The sequence below is a fragment of the Siphateles boraxobius genome, unplaced genomic scaffold, assembly GCF_051911475.1.
Source record: "Siphateles boraxobius isolate OS27281-9 unplaced genomic scaffold, OSU_SipBor_1 19, whole genome shotgun sequence".
In the NCBI taxonomy this organism is placed as follows: Eukaryota; Metazoa; Chordata; class Actinopteri; order Cypriniformes; family Leuciscidae; genus Siphateles; species Siphateles boraxobius.
The window spans coordinates 16,632,745-16,646,646 of NW_027508799.1; the positions used below are offsets into that span (position 1 = coordinate 16,632,745).

The following is a 13,902-nucleotide window of genomic DNA, read 5'->3' on the forward strand; positions in this document are numbered from 1 at the left end:
TAATGTATGAAGACCCACAGTCTTTGTCTCTTGTGCCTTTGAGTCCACAGTGTGCTTCAATGTTCTTCAAGGTTAAGTGAGATTAGTTGCAATGAACAAATAGTCTAAAAATATAGTGTGAACCACTTTAGATGATGCCAACTTTAGTCGCTACCCTCTCAACTTACTACCGAATAATTTTAGTATCCAGTTGCAATTTAGCTACTTTAGCTCTTGCATTTAGTTACTTTAGCTCTAGCATTAGTCAATCAAACAATAACAAGTATTTATTTCCTTGTGTTGTTCAAAACACAAACTGCATTACGTTCTATCTAAGTGGGAATGTGTAACATGCAAACAAACCACACCTGTAACGAAAAAACTTATAAGCAAAGTCACATTTAGTGCTTTATATAATGCAGATTGTTTCAAAGCAGCGTTACAATGATAAACAGGACAATAATGATCAATGATGCAAACAGAATTTAATTCTGCTGCAATGCAGCTCTAAAAAGACAATACTGGCATTGTGTCATACCATTTAAAACCCCCAAAACAGCACACACAAAAATTACAGGATTACTGAAGTCTAATACAAAGATGTAAAAAAAAAAAAAAAAAAATAAAGGGATAGTTGACCCAAAAATTAAAATTCTGAAGATTAATGAAAGTCTTACGGGTTTGGAGCAACACAAGGGTAAGTAATTAATGACAGAATGTTTGGGTGAACTAACCATTTAAACTGAATCTTTCATTGATCCAGTTTGTCAGCGAACGTACAGAAGTGTCTGTTGTCAACTTTTAAACTATTTTGGAATGTTCAACAAGTGGAAATATGCAAATATGACTGACTGTATATTACCCTGCTTATCACAAGGCTACAGAGATAAATATCGACTGAAGTTAGAAATAATTTAATTATGTGAAAACTATAATTTGTTACTATGATAAGAAAAATAAAGGATTGAGTGGAAATACTTTTTCAGTTGATATTTGCAAGAATGTGGAATTAAAATCAGCAAATGGAGTCCAAACAGAATTTGGTTTCACTTTATTTTGATGGTCCCTTTAAAACTTTCTGTTGACAATAAGTAAAGTTGCACCTACATGTCTACTAACTGTCATTACAGTGTTAGTAGAGTATTAGTAGACAGGTAGGGTTGGGGGTTAGAATAAGTTGACATGTTACTTATAGTTAGATGAATGTCTGTTCGGGGACTATCACAAAAAAAAGTTGGCAGATATTAGAGGAATAGTTCACTTAAAAATAAAAATTCTGTCATAATTTACTCACCCTCAAGTTGTTTCAAACCTGTATGAATTTCTTTCTTCTGCTGAACACAAAAGAAGATATTTTGAAAAATGACGGTTACCGGACAATTGATGTACCCCATTGAGTTATAAGAAAAAATATACAATGGAAGTCAATGGGGTACATCAACTGTCCGGTAACCGACATTCTTCAAAATATCTTCTTTTTTGTTCAGCAGAAGAAAGAAACTCATACAGGTTTGGAATAACTTGAGGGTAAATGATGACAGAATTTTCATTTTTAAGTGAACTATTCCTATAAGCAGACAGTCTACTAATACTCTAATGAGAGTTAGTTGACATGTAGTTGCAGAGTGACTTAAAGTGAGAATCATGTTCAAAAGGGACCACCAAAAATAAAGTGTGATCAAGAATATCTATTTTTTTTTTGTCATTGTTTTTTTTTAGCATAAACCTCACTGTTTATGCTGGCAACCACATCTGAAATTCCTATGGTGTGAACAACCCATGTAGGTGACAACAGGAAAGCTTTCTTGTCCTGCATGCTTTAGGTTCCCAATGACGTGTGGACTTTCTAATGTTCTAATCTCTTCAAGGTTGAGTCAGATTAGATTATGGGGTACAACAGAACTAAAAATACAGCATGAACTGTGCTGTACTGAAACAATGGCCAGCTTGACCTCTTTATTCACTGCTGTCACCATGGAAGATGGCCCATCGCCCAACCTGCTAGCTTAGCTGGTCTTATCAGCTTCCCCATAGTGAAATATAATCTTTAAATCAGAATGTAAGAATGGATCATGAATCATATCATATTGTAACTAACTGAACAAAACAAATAATCATTTGTCATCTTTAAGCACCAGTTGTGTATCATTAATCATGGAGAAATACATTGAAGATTACATCTAAAAAGTGTAAAGAAAGATGTTTTACTGTTCAAATATTAGTTGCATTACATATTCCATTGTGTCTGCATTTTCATATATTTTAATGCTATTAAAAATGTTGAACCTTTAACAAAATTAGTTGAATACTGTGAATACTAAAATAATAGGGGGGAAACGAGTTTAAGCCAATTCTGTAACTTTTAATGCCAATTTAAGACTTCAATGTAGCACACAAAAACACACATATATCCCAGTGTAATTTATACTGAGTTGGGTTTTGTAATATATTTATATTCATCATACATGCATTCATAATGAATGAAATTATGGCAGACTATATAGAATATAGGATGCAGACTATATAAGTCTCAAAAACACCGGAATCTACAAAGGCATATTTAATTTCTCTATCAACTCTTTGGAGAAGGGATGTCAATCCTATTTTTAAAAGAATTGATTGCCAATGTCATTGAATTGAAAATAGGCATGTTAGCATTCTTCTAAATTCTTCTTTTGTGTTAAACAGAAATAAGACCATAATTCGGGTTTGGATCAACATAACACAGCAAGCAATAGCAGTCATTTCACTATCTCATTTAACTATAGACCCGATATGGTCCAGCTATGAGTAACCCACTTCTAGCCAAATTAACCTTGAATGTGGTTACATGTCTTTTCTTGCCAAAATAACTTGCGAGATGTTTGATATTCCATCATGTAAGCAAAGTCAACAGTTATTACAAGGTGTGTTGTTTCATTTCTTTGACATGTTTAATGCGTAGCCTGTGCATCTATTATTGGGCTATGGTTAGACCTCTATTACATTTTCACTGACATCCCAAATTTTGCCTTGTTTTAGCCTAGGCTCTAGGGCTGTGTTTGGACAGCTTTTAAGCATCAAACATCTTCTTTCTTCCCTCCATGCCAGACATGGCTTCCACATTTTTACGCCAGTCACCTACTTCACTGGTCAAGACCTATTTGACAGAAAGAAGCATTGGATTGTAATGGTGAAATTTGAAATGGTTAAATTCGTGGCATTCAATATTTCCATCATGTGGAGATGAATATAAGTATCTGTTACGACTGAGACTTATTATAACCAAAAAAAAAAAGATTCAAAAAACAACATGTAAACAACATGACGTTTGCTTCAAACCTAAAGTTATTTGTATTAGCTAATTTCGGTATATGTTTCATGTTATTGCCTTACCTTTTCTTGCTTTATATCCTCCTTCTTGACCGACTTCAGATTTGCACGGAGGTCCATGGAGCCTTTGTGTTTGGAGCCCAGCAAAGCCCTCATCATCTCATCAGCAGACACACGCACCTTCCTCAGGGCGGGTTTCTTGAACTTCCCCCCTAGATCCTGAACTTTCAGTTTAAGTTCATTGATCTAATCAAGGGAATACAAAATTTCCATTACCAAGGAGGTGCATAATACCTAGAGCAGGGGTTCCCAAAGTAGGGGTCGCGACCCCCCGGGGGGTCGTGAGACAGCGAGGGGGGGTCGCGAGATGATTTCCAGAAGTGTAATTGACAGAATTACTAAAAAATATTTTGTTACCTAAAAGTTACATATTTTTAATAAAACTCAAGAGTTGATGGATGTGTGGAATTTCATGATTTATGAGTGACGTTAGTCTAGTAGAATTTTCTAAAAAATATTTTGCTACCTAAAGGTTAAAGATTTTTTGTGTCACACATGCATGCATTGACTATTTCCCTCATATTAAATATAAAACGCATGTGGACTGATATGTTTCCAATGTCCGGACTCCTTTATTAACGGAGTAGGCCTATATAAACAGACGTTGCAATATATTTGTATTAAATGCATTTTCTGAGAATTTATATTTCAAGTTTTTAATGTAAATGTCAAAATGCGCGCTCTTTGGTCCATCAGTGCTTGAGTCACCATATGTTTTCATCAACAACTTGACTGGATTAATAAATAAAAAGCAAATATAGTAGACAATATAATTAGGTCACGGAGGCGCCGGCGCGTGAACATCTCATAAATGAACCGAAAACTGACAGAAAACACTAGTTTATTAATAAACAATTCAAATGTTTAATGCACAATCCTTACTTTGGCCGGTTCTTTGTGGCAAGCTGTATGCGTGCGTTGAGATGCGGAATAGGCATCATAAAAATGCTGTCATTATAAAAGGTTTCTAGTGTCAATATATTGCTTGTTTTTCTGTTTACATTTCATGTTGTGACACTTCTCTTCTCTCGAACATAATGATGGTACGTCAGAGCGGCCAAAGCGTCAACAAGCTTTAACAAGCGTCAACAAGCTTCAATAAGCTTCCCCGTACTTTTTGACAAGCGTCCTCGACAAACGGCCCACAGCTTCTTTGCTGCTCAAGTCGGCGGCGGTGTGAACGTACAGTTATGCTTCTTGCGCGGACTTTTGGGACTCAGTTTTGAACTGGTGTCAAGTTGCAATGAATGAAATGAACAAATGGTAATTAAATATAACCCCTAGGTGAAATGAACGAGGGAGAGGATCACAACATGTGAATTCATCCACTCCCGAAATACTTAAAAGTAGTGGCTGGTGAACTGGAAGAATAGAATAAACATTAAAGTTACTTACACAATGTGTATCTGATATGAATAAAACGTGTCGAATTATAATGGAAAGTATTATTATTACCTCTTCCATGAACATCAGTGTGTATTTTACAAACTCTAAATGTATTGTTTTTTTAGTACTTATGTAAATTTAGGGGGCGGCCTTGCCCCCCTGTTCCAACGTCTATGCACCCATCTCATTAGGTGATATTAATATTTAATATAAAATAATATAATGGTTGTTTTGACTGTTGTGTTATTTTGTGTTGTAAGTATGCCTATTAGTGCGTGTGCACAGTTTCACGCAATGTTTGTATACTTTAACCACCTCCGAGGATATAGGGGTCGCGAATCACTCGCACCTTTATTTTGGGGGTCGTGGGCTACCTAGAGAATGCTATCCCTTAGAACTCTGATTTATCTCAATGGCAGTTCGTTGGTTGGTACACCCTCAGAAGTATGCTACTCATTGTCTGGTCTTGGGTTCATTTTTGTCCTTTTTGTTTTTGTTTACTTGCTCTATCTGGTGATTGTACGGCATCAGCAATTGGTAGTCACAATATATCTGCTCTCACTCTGCTCTTCCTTGGATCTGAAGTGTTTATTGACCTTCGCTGTCAGTCTCGCTTCTGTCCTGTTGGTCTTGACAGTCCTGTCAATTCTTTTAGTCTTTCATACTGTGTCTCTGGTCAGTCTGGTTTGATCATCTGCTTCAATTGTGCGTTTCTCAAAAGCATTGTCAGACAATTACTGTAGCAAGTTCCGTTGTAAGCAACACATTTCAGACCGAGCATTGTTAAATGGAACGGTCTAGCCGACAGAGGACTGCTCTTGTCTTGCCTCTGTGACAGCTGCCATTGACAGGCAACAGTAACGTTTATACTGGACTTTTTTTAAAGTTATATTCAACTGTCTGAAAGCAAAACTGGGTTCACAACCTGTCTAAATATGTTCCCCTTGGTCCATTTATGTACATAATAAAAAGTATAAACTTGTGATGAGGTTCAGCGTTTGGAAGGAAGAAGACAGGGTCGGCGTGACTGGGACTCATACGTTTTATTTGTACTCAAAACCACAATAAACAAAACAAAAGGCACGCACACAGCGCATTTACGGTAGCAATGACTACAGCTCAAATCACTCAGTACTCTTTCCGCTGGATCAGCTCAACTCTTTCCGCTTTCTTTTCCCTCTTTCAGATCAACTGCTTATGGCGTACGAGTCCCCAGTGCGGAACAAATGTTAGATAAATATCAATTCGCTTATACAAAAAAACATAGTACAAGTGATGCCATATCAACAATAATGCACCTAACTCTGAAGCACCTTGAAAGTCCTGTTGCATATGATAGACTGCTTTTTGTTGATTTTAGTTCTGCCTTTAACTCAATCCAGTCAGATATCATCCTTAGGAAATTAGTTCAGTTAAAAGTCAATCCCTTCTTAATCAGATGGTGTTACTCCTTGTCAAACAGGCCACAGCAGGTGAAGTTCAACTCCTCCCTGTCTGATTCAGCAGTGTGTAATACTGGCGCCCTTCAAGGATGTGTCGGCTCACCTCTCCTGTTGTGTACACCAATGACTGTATCAGCACTGAGCTAAACAAATATATAGTAAAATTCTCAGATGAAACTGTCCTTCTCAGTTTGCTCACTAAGGAAAGCAACATAAGTATCCATCAAGTTGCTGTGGACAAGTTTGTCAACTGGTGTGATTCACACCGACTTCATATCAACACAAGCAAAACTGTGGAAATGCTGGTAGACCCCAGATCAGATGGAGATCAGAGCCCTGTGGCCATCCATGGCCATGACATCAAGCAGGTGTCCTCCTTTAAATAGCTAGGAGTGTATATTGACAACGACCTGAGTTGGTGCACACATGTAACAAATGTCTGTGCCAGAGCTCATCAGCGCCTCTATTTTTTAAGCAGACTTAGAGTGTTTGCGGTCTGTAAAAATATTATGTTAATTTTCTACAGAGCAACAATAGAGTCAATTCTTTGGTATGGTATTACCAGCTGGTTTGGAAATTTGACAGTCAATTTTAAAACTCAGATTTTCAATATGGTCAAGACATCAGGCAAAATTATGGGAACACCAGCAACCCTCAACCCGCAGGAGCTTTTCGATCTGGCAACAATCAAGCAGGCTAAGATCATACTGTCTGATAATGTTTTCAGAGTTTGTGCTATTGAATTCAGGAAAGAGGTACAGGGTTCCTCTGTGCAAATACAACAGGTATAAGCACTCATTTGTCCCTCTCTCAGTTAAGCTCATAAATGAACAGCGATGAACGTGTGACCATGAATTTATGTACTGTGTATCTGTGATTGTAGGTATGGTTATGATATACAGTAATATTATTTTGCACAAGTAGTCTATAGAAAAATGGTAATTTGCAATTTTGCACAGCTCCTTTGAGCAGCCCTAATGCTCTATGTACTTTTTTGTCTTTTTAACTGTCTTATTTTTGTGCTTTTTGTGGTGCGTTTCTGTTGTAACTCTTGTAGCAATCTCTCTAGATCCAAAACAAATTTATCCTTGGGGAGACAATCAAAGATACTTTGACTTTGACAGTCCTTCTCTCTCACGTCTCTCACTCCACAGCGGCTTATATCCGGTCTCTCCACACCAATAACTGCAAAAGAAGTGTCACAAAGTGTCCCAATGGCGCTGTAAAAGCTGTTTTTTTTCTCTGGACATAGGGGATAAGGGGATCTGCCAATATACTTTTGTTAAATCCACTGTTGAATAAAATCGAGCAGTACCCAGCCGATCAAGCAATTTGTCAACCCGCGGCATTGGATATGCGTCGAATTTCGACACAGCGTTCACCTTGCGATAATCCACATAGAACCGAACTGAGCCGTCAGTTTCAGGCACCAAAACTATCTGGCTCGCCCAATCACTGCTGGATTCCTCTATTACTTCCATATCTATCATTGCCTCTAATTCGCTCTGAATTAACTTTTAGGCAAGTGTTCGGGCAAGCGGTATGGCCGGCTGCGCACTACCACGCCCGGCTCCGTCTCAATATGGTCCTGAATAAACTCTGTTCGCCCAGGCAGGGATAAGAACACATCGACACAGCTTGAGAGATTGCCTTTTTCTGTTCGCCTCTGGCCCAAGATCTTCCTCTCCGGTCACCACCGTCGCCAGCATCACTGATTCTGCCTCACTCCACTTTTTAAGGAGATTGAGATGGTAAATCTGATGTGCCCAATTCCTGTCTGTTCGCGTTACCTCATAATTGAGATCCACAACTCGCCGTGTAACCTCGAAGGGTCCTTGCCACTTCGCAAGTAATTTAGAGCTAGAAGTTGGGAGCAAATACAAGCACTTTATCTCCCGGTGCAAATTCACAAAGTCTAGTTCCCCTGATGTATAGCCTGCTTTGTTTGTCCTGAGCCTGTAACAAATTCTCCATAGAGAACCGCCTCAATGTGTGGAGTTTTGTTCTCAGATCCAGTAAATATTGAATTTCATTCTTACTGTTCGAAGGTTCCTCCTCCCAAGTCTCACTAAGGACATCTAACACCCCGCGGGGTTGACGCCCATAGAGAAGCTCAAAGGGGGAAAACCCCGTGGAGGCTTGAAGGACCTTGCGCACAGTGAACAAGAGGGGTTCTAGCCATTTGTTTCAATTTTTGGCGTCTTCCTGCACAACTTCCAAATCGTGGTTTTTAATGTGCGGTTAAATCGTTCCACCAGGCCGTCCGTTTGTGCGTGATAGATGCTGGTGTGAATCGATTTAATGCCCAATAATTCGTAAAGTTTGCAAATAGTCGGTGACATAAACGCTTTGATCGGTGAGAATCTCCTTCGGGATTCCCACCCGGGAGATGAACTGAAACAGTGCTCCCGCTAAGCTCTTTGCAGAAATACTGTATATCGGCACTGCCTCTGGGTATCATGTTGCATTCTCCACCAAAACGAATGCAAAGCGATGCCCTCGTGCAGATCATTCTAATGGCCCGATGAGGTCCAAGCCAATTCGTTCGAAGGGGACCTGCATACGAGGAAGTGGGCACAATGATGCTTTTGGGGTGGCCGGTGGATTTACCAACGGACATTCCCGAGAAGACACGCACCACCTGCGTACGTTCTCGTGAATGCTCGGCCAGAAAAATCGGGTCATTAGACGATTAAGTGTTGCTGATTATTATATGAAAGCATTTCCTGACAGCTTTTTGGTATCAACACCTGAGTCATATCTTGTTTTGACTGAGTGTCTTAGGTCACTCGATACAACTTTACTTTTAAAATAGCCAAATAAGGATATGAGAGTGGTCGATCTGGTTGGAGAAGCTGCCTGTCGATGGAACGGACCTGTTCAGAGGCATGTTTGAGCATTTCGTCCTGGGACTGTTCCAGGGGAAAATCATTGCGCTCTGAGAGAATTCTCCTTTCAAGAGCACTCCGTTCCCCTGGCTCATCTACCATTGGTCCCGGCTCAGCTTCTCCCACCTGAGCGCCCGGCCCTTTCCCCCCACTTCCCTTCCTTCCAAGAGACATTTGCACATAATTATGATAAGATAAGATACTAAACTCTGGCCAATTTGTCCCCAAAATTAGCGGATGACGGAGGTGCGGGCTGACCGCCACCTCTACATTATGCTACATTGTGCCCACATTAAGGGATAATTCACCACATCACCGCGCACACACCAAACTTTAACCATGCGGCTCTTATCCAATGCCTTCAGCTGAATCAGGCTTTGATGAATGGAGGTTTGGTTACATCCTGATCCACCATTGCCTGATACGTATCCCCCTTTGATACTCACAGGTATCTGATACAGGCCAGCTTGATCGGGGGCGGCCTGTGGAGTGTCCGGGACCCAGATCAGTGTTCCAACCTCCATCACTGGACACTGATCGATAAAATGACCCAGGTGCATGCCACCATCTGATCCTCCGCCAGTTGGATGGCCTAGTTCAGCGACATTGGACGTTTGGACCACAAACTGCTCCAGCACCACCTTGTCGATGACCTCCTCGACATTGCTTCCACCGGCCATCAACCATTTGTGGCAGGAGTCCCGGAGTTGTTGCACCATCACAAAAGGTCGGACAGTTTCCCCGAGGTCCAGCAATCTGAACCTCTGTCGATGCTGTTCAGGACTAAGGCCAACCCGCTGCAGGATGGCGCGCTTCAGGTCTTCATAGACCAGGAGGTTCTGGACTGGTAGTTGCTGTGTGGCCACCTGCACCTCTCCGGAGAGCAGCTCCGAATCAGCTGCATTGACCAGTCCTCGGGCACCCAACCACTGGTCTCAACTGACCTCTCAAAGAGGTCAAGGAAAGCCTCTGGATCATCCTGCGGCCCCATCTTGTTCAGAGGCACATGATTGTGCAGCGCTGGGGCAGCTGGTGTTGCCCGAACCTTCCGGTCAATCCAGCTCCGGCGGTGTCTCCCGACGATCTTCTTCCTTCCCGGGTTTCGGCACCAGTGTGATGAGGTTCACCGTTTGGAAGGAAGAAGACCGGGTCGGCGTGACTGGGACTGGTACGTTTTATTACGTCTCCTTTCTCTCTCTCCCGTTACAGACCTCGCAGAACCACACCCCTCCTCACCACAACTATTTGTAATATTACAACTTAGTAAGATTTGCCAACATTTAAACCGCTTTAAAGTGTTTTTGTGACATTTGTATGGTTAGATATTGCAGTATGTTAAAACCCAATACTGAGTATATTTACTTACAGTACATTTTGAAGTGTAATATGGCATTTTGTCTCCAAATTTGGGTTTGGAAAGTAGTCATGTTAAGTTCTCCGATAATGCCTCGTACAATGGACGTTAAGCAGCGAGTTGTAGATGAGAAATGCACCCCTAGTTCCTCATTCTGACTGTTTCCTAGTTATTGACCCCTGCCTGTCACTGACTTTGATCCTGATTCACCCTCAAATTCTATATCTGCTGTTTGCTCCAGGACTCCACGGACTGCTGATTTTTTTTCATGTTGATTAGCTTTCAATAACGTTTCTATTCAACCTCACTCAGCTCTTGGGTCCTTTCTCCATACTGAATCTGACATCCATCTTTGATCATGGATCACCATGATCCATGCTAACCAGCTAAATCTAGATTCCTCAGAGTTGGACCTAAACTCTCCAGGAGCAGACCCACCCTAAGTTAAAACACTTGAACCAGGAAGTTCATCAATGCATACATAGATTAGCTGTTTCAGGTGTTTCTAATTAGGGTTGGAGCTAAACTGTTGGAAAGTGGCCTTCCAGGAGCAGGATGGACACCCTTGTTCTAGATATAATGGACCAAGATGCTAAAATGAATGGAATACGCCTGAAAGGTGCACCAAGTAATCGCTAACTTAGTAACTTCTTTCGATAGCAGATACAACTGTGGTTTTTGACTATATACTTACACCACTTGGTGTGGATGCAGAAACATGTAATCTAAAGTGATTTATACATAAGGTGGGTTAGCTAAATAAATGATTATTATTCTACCAATTCTAAAAATAGCAGCAAACATGAGGGGATGACCAGCCTTACATAAAATATAAAAGTTTTGTCTAGGATACTGATATGTCTATACCAGTTGTCTATAATCCATTTTTCCTGGAGGACCACAGCAGCTTTTAGCACCCACTTATAGCACTCTAACACAGTGTTTCCCAACCCTGTTCCTGGAGATACCCCAAAAGTACACTTTTTTAATGTCTCCCTTATCTGACACATCCATTTTAGGATTTCTCTGCCAATGAACTGTTGAGTTGATTTAGGTGTGTTTGATTTAGAAGAGTTTGAAAATGTGTAAAGTAAATGTGCCTCCAGGAATAGAGTTGGGAAATACTGCTTTAATACACAATCCTGGAAAAGTATAGCTCTCGAAGACTTTGATTAGCTGGTTCAGGTTTGTTTAATCACAGATAAACTGTACTGGTCTGCGGACCTCATTGAAGACTTCTGGTCTATAGACAATAGTCAGGGGTGGGTAACTCAGGTCCACTATCTTCGTAAGTTCCCCTAATTTTAGTAATAAGCTGGTTGATAACCTGGTTCTGGTGTGTTTAATCTGGGTTGGAGTCAAACTCAGCACTACAGAAGACCTTGAAGGCCAGAGTCCAGCCAACATCTCATGGTTGGGCCAATGTAGGCACGATATGGGCTTGAGGTATGGGCCTCAAATGTTTTCGTGATTCCGTGTTGGTCCTATCTGCATTTGCCCCAGTTAGATTCTACATGAGATTCATATGTACTTTTTCAGATAGGGCTGGCATGGAACCCATGGACAAACCCATTTGGGGCCAATACCTCAAACTAATATCGTGTCTACATTGGCCTTACCATGAAATGTAGACTGGGAGTTGCCCACCTCTGGTATTCTCTATACCGAATATTGCTTATTTGTTGGTTTAGACTTACATCTTTGTTGTGCTTGATAACTTTATCCTCATAGCCATACCTCTCCTCATCTACTACATCGATTTTTGTGTAGAGCTGCTTACACAGATTCTGAAGATGAATATAAAACATTAATGAATACAACTGGTTTAAAAAATATTGAATGAATCTAAACAGCATGTTTTGTCTTCAACTGACTCTGTCTGTCTGACTGAATGTATCACCTGTAACTCCTCCAGAGAGAGTCCAGAAAACTGCAAAGGAGGGTGTTTTTCTGTGAGGTAGCGATTTTTCTCTTCATCCCTGTCCTGTTTCTCGTTTTCCAAATCCTCCATTGCTCTGTTAAGAAGCATTATCTGATTGAAGATGGAAGAGGAGCTTTAATAATAACAATTTCACAAAAAAGTAGGAAATAAGTTATGAAAATAAATCTAACCTTTAGAGAAAGTTTCCTTGATGCTGAAATCTTTGACTTAGGCTGTTAAAAAAGGCAAGGGAAATGAGGTATTGGTAGAATAGTGATAAAATATTGATTGGCATGGCATAATTTTTTGAATAATCAAGACGTACTTTGATGTCCATTTTTGGATTTCCAGGCCTTCGTATCTGCTATATGACCATATAAATTAAGCAACATAGTTTACATTTGAAAGCAAGCATATTAATGTGATATTTATGTAAATACTAAAAGCAATATATAACATTTATGTAATATGGAAAACAGTATGGAAAACAAATGCTTACCTGACTGCCAGTATCGTTTGTTCAGAAACAAAAAAAAGGGAAAGAATCATCAGTATGCATTTATTAAAGCATTTTGAGTAATCAAACTGTTTGACTGAAGTTATTCACAACATTTATTGATCACTAAATAATGCACTTTAAGTGGCTTGTTCAATTCCATGCCAGAAATGTCATCTGCTGTCACATTCTGAAATTATAATGTCTTTGTTGTGGATTCTCAAGCACATGTGTACTGACAAAGTAAACTTTTTTATTTTATTTTATAATAAGTTTGTGTAAGGCTTGTGGTCATAAAATATCAATGTATATCTTTCTCCTGGTCAATATTGGAGGAGATATTTAATAGGAACACTGAAATATTCATTAAAATGAAAAATAAATGTGACTGGTAGCACCAGTATCACATACTTTACATGGATGTAACAAATAATGTAATTCTTTACGTTATCATGCTAAATAATGAATAACCTTTGAAAAAAAGACTTGTACTTACTCGCCCATTGTGACGTCTTGCTGAACAACTAAAAAAGAAATTCAAGAGATTTCAGATGAAACTTTGAAAATAAGGAAACAATAAACTGAAAATGTACTCAAATCAAAGTCAATTCTTTAAAGTAAGCATGGATGCCGTCCCTGGTATCTATCTGGTTGATGGCCACGGACAGGAGGCAGAACAACAGGGTGTTGAGACAAAGGGATTTTATAGCCCAGCCGCCACTGGCTGGCAGATATAGTTTCTGTCGCCAGGAATGCCTTGGCAGTGCTCTAGAAATGAAATATCACCAACTGCGAAGCTGTGACAATACAGCAATACAAGAATAAACAATGACTTTTCTTTGGACTGGAGTTGAGTTCATAAACCCACACATAATCAAACACAATATTGACTCCATTGATATTTATCATCCACACACTGATATACCCTCTTAAAATAGTTCCTGATGGGTCGTGACCCAAAATGGATTGCCGGTCTGTTCTCTGTGGACAGCAGGGGAAAACAATGTGAAATGTGAATGATAAACTGTAACACTATATGTTCATTTTTGACTATAGTCAAATAT

At 39.8% G+C, this 13,902-nt stretch overlaps 1 protein-coding gene across 1 annotated transcript; it reads right to left on the reverse strand.

Annotated features, from left to right (window-relative positions):
- Window positions 1-2,320: 2,320 nt before the first annotated feature.
- On the reverse strand, window positions 2,321-13,519 carry tnni1d (troponin I, skeletal, slow d). The gene is made up of 7 exons (XM_077234020.1): window positions 13,331-13,519; window positions 12,668-12,706; window positions 12,534-12,575; window positions 12,322-12,453; window positions 12,119-12,208; window positions 3,355-3,537; window positions 2,321-3,118 (listed from the first exon to the last, which is right to left on the reverse strand). Exons 2-7 carry the CDS (start codon window positions 12,677-12,679, stop codon window positions 3,032-3,034), a joined length of 546 nt encoding a protein of 181 aa, XP_077090135.1. The 5' UTR covers window positions 12,680-12,706; window positions 13,331-13,519; the 3' UTR covers window positions 2,321-3,031.
- Between the last annotated feature and the right edge of the window lie 383 nt (window positions 13,520-13,902).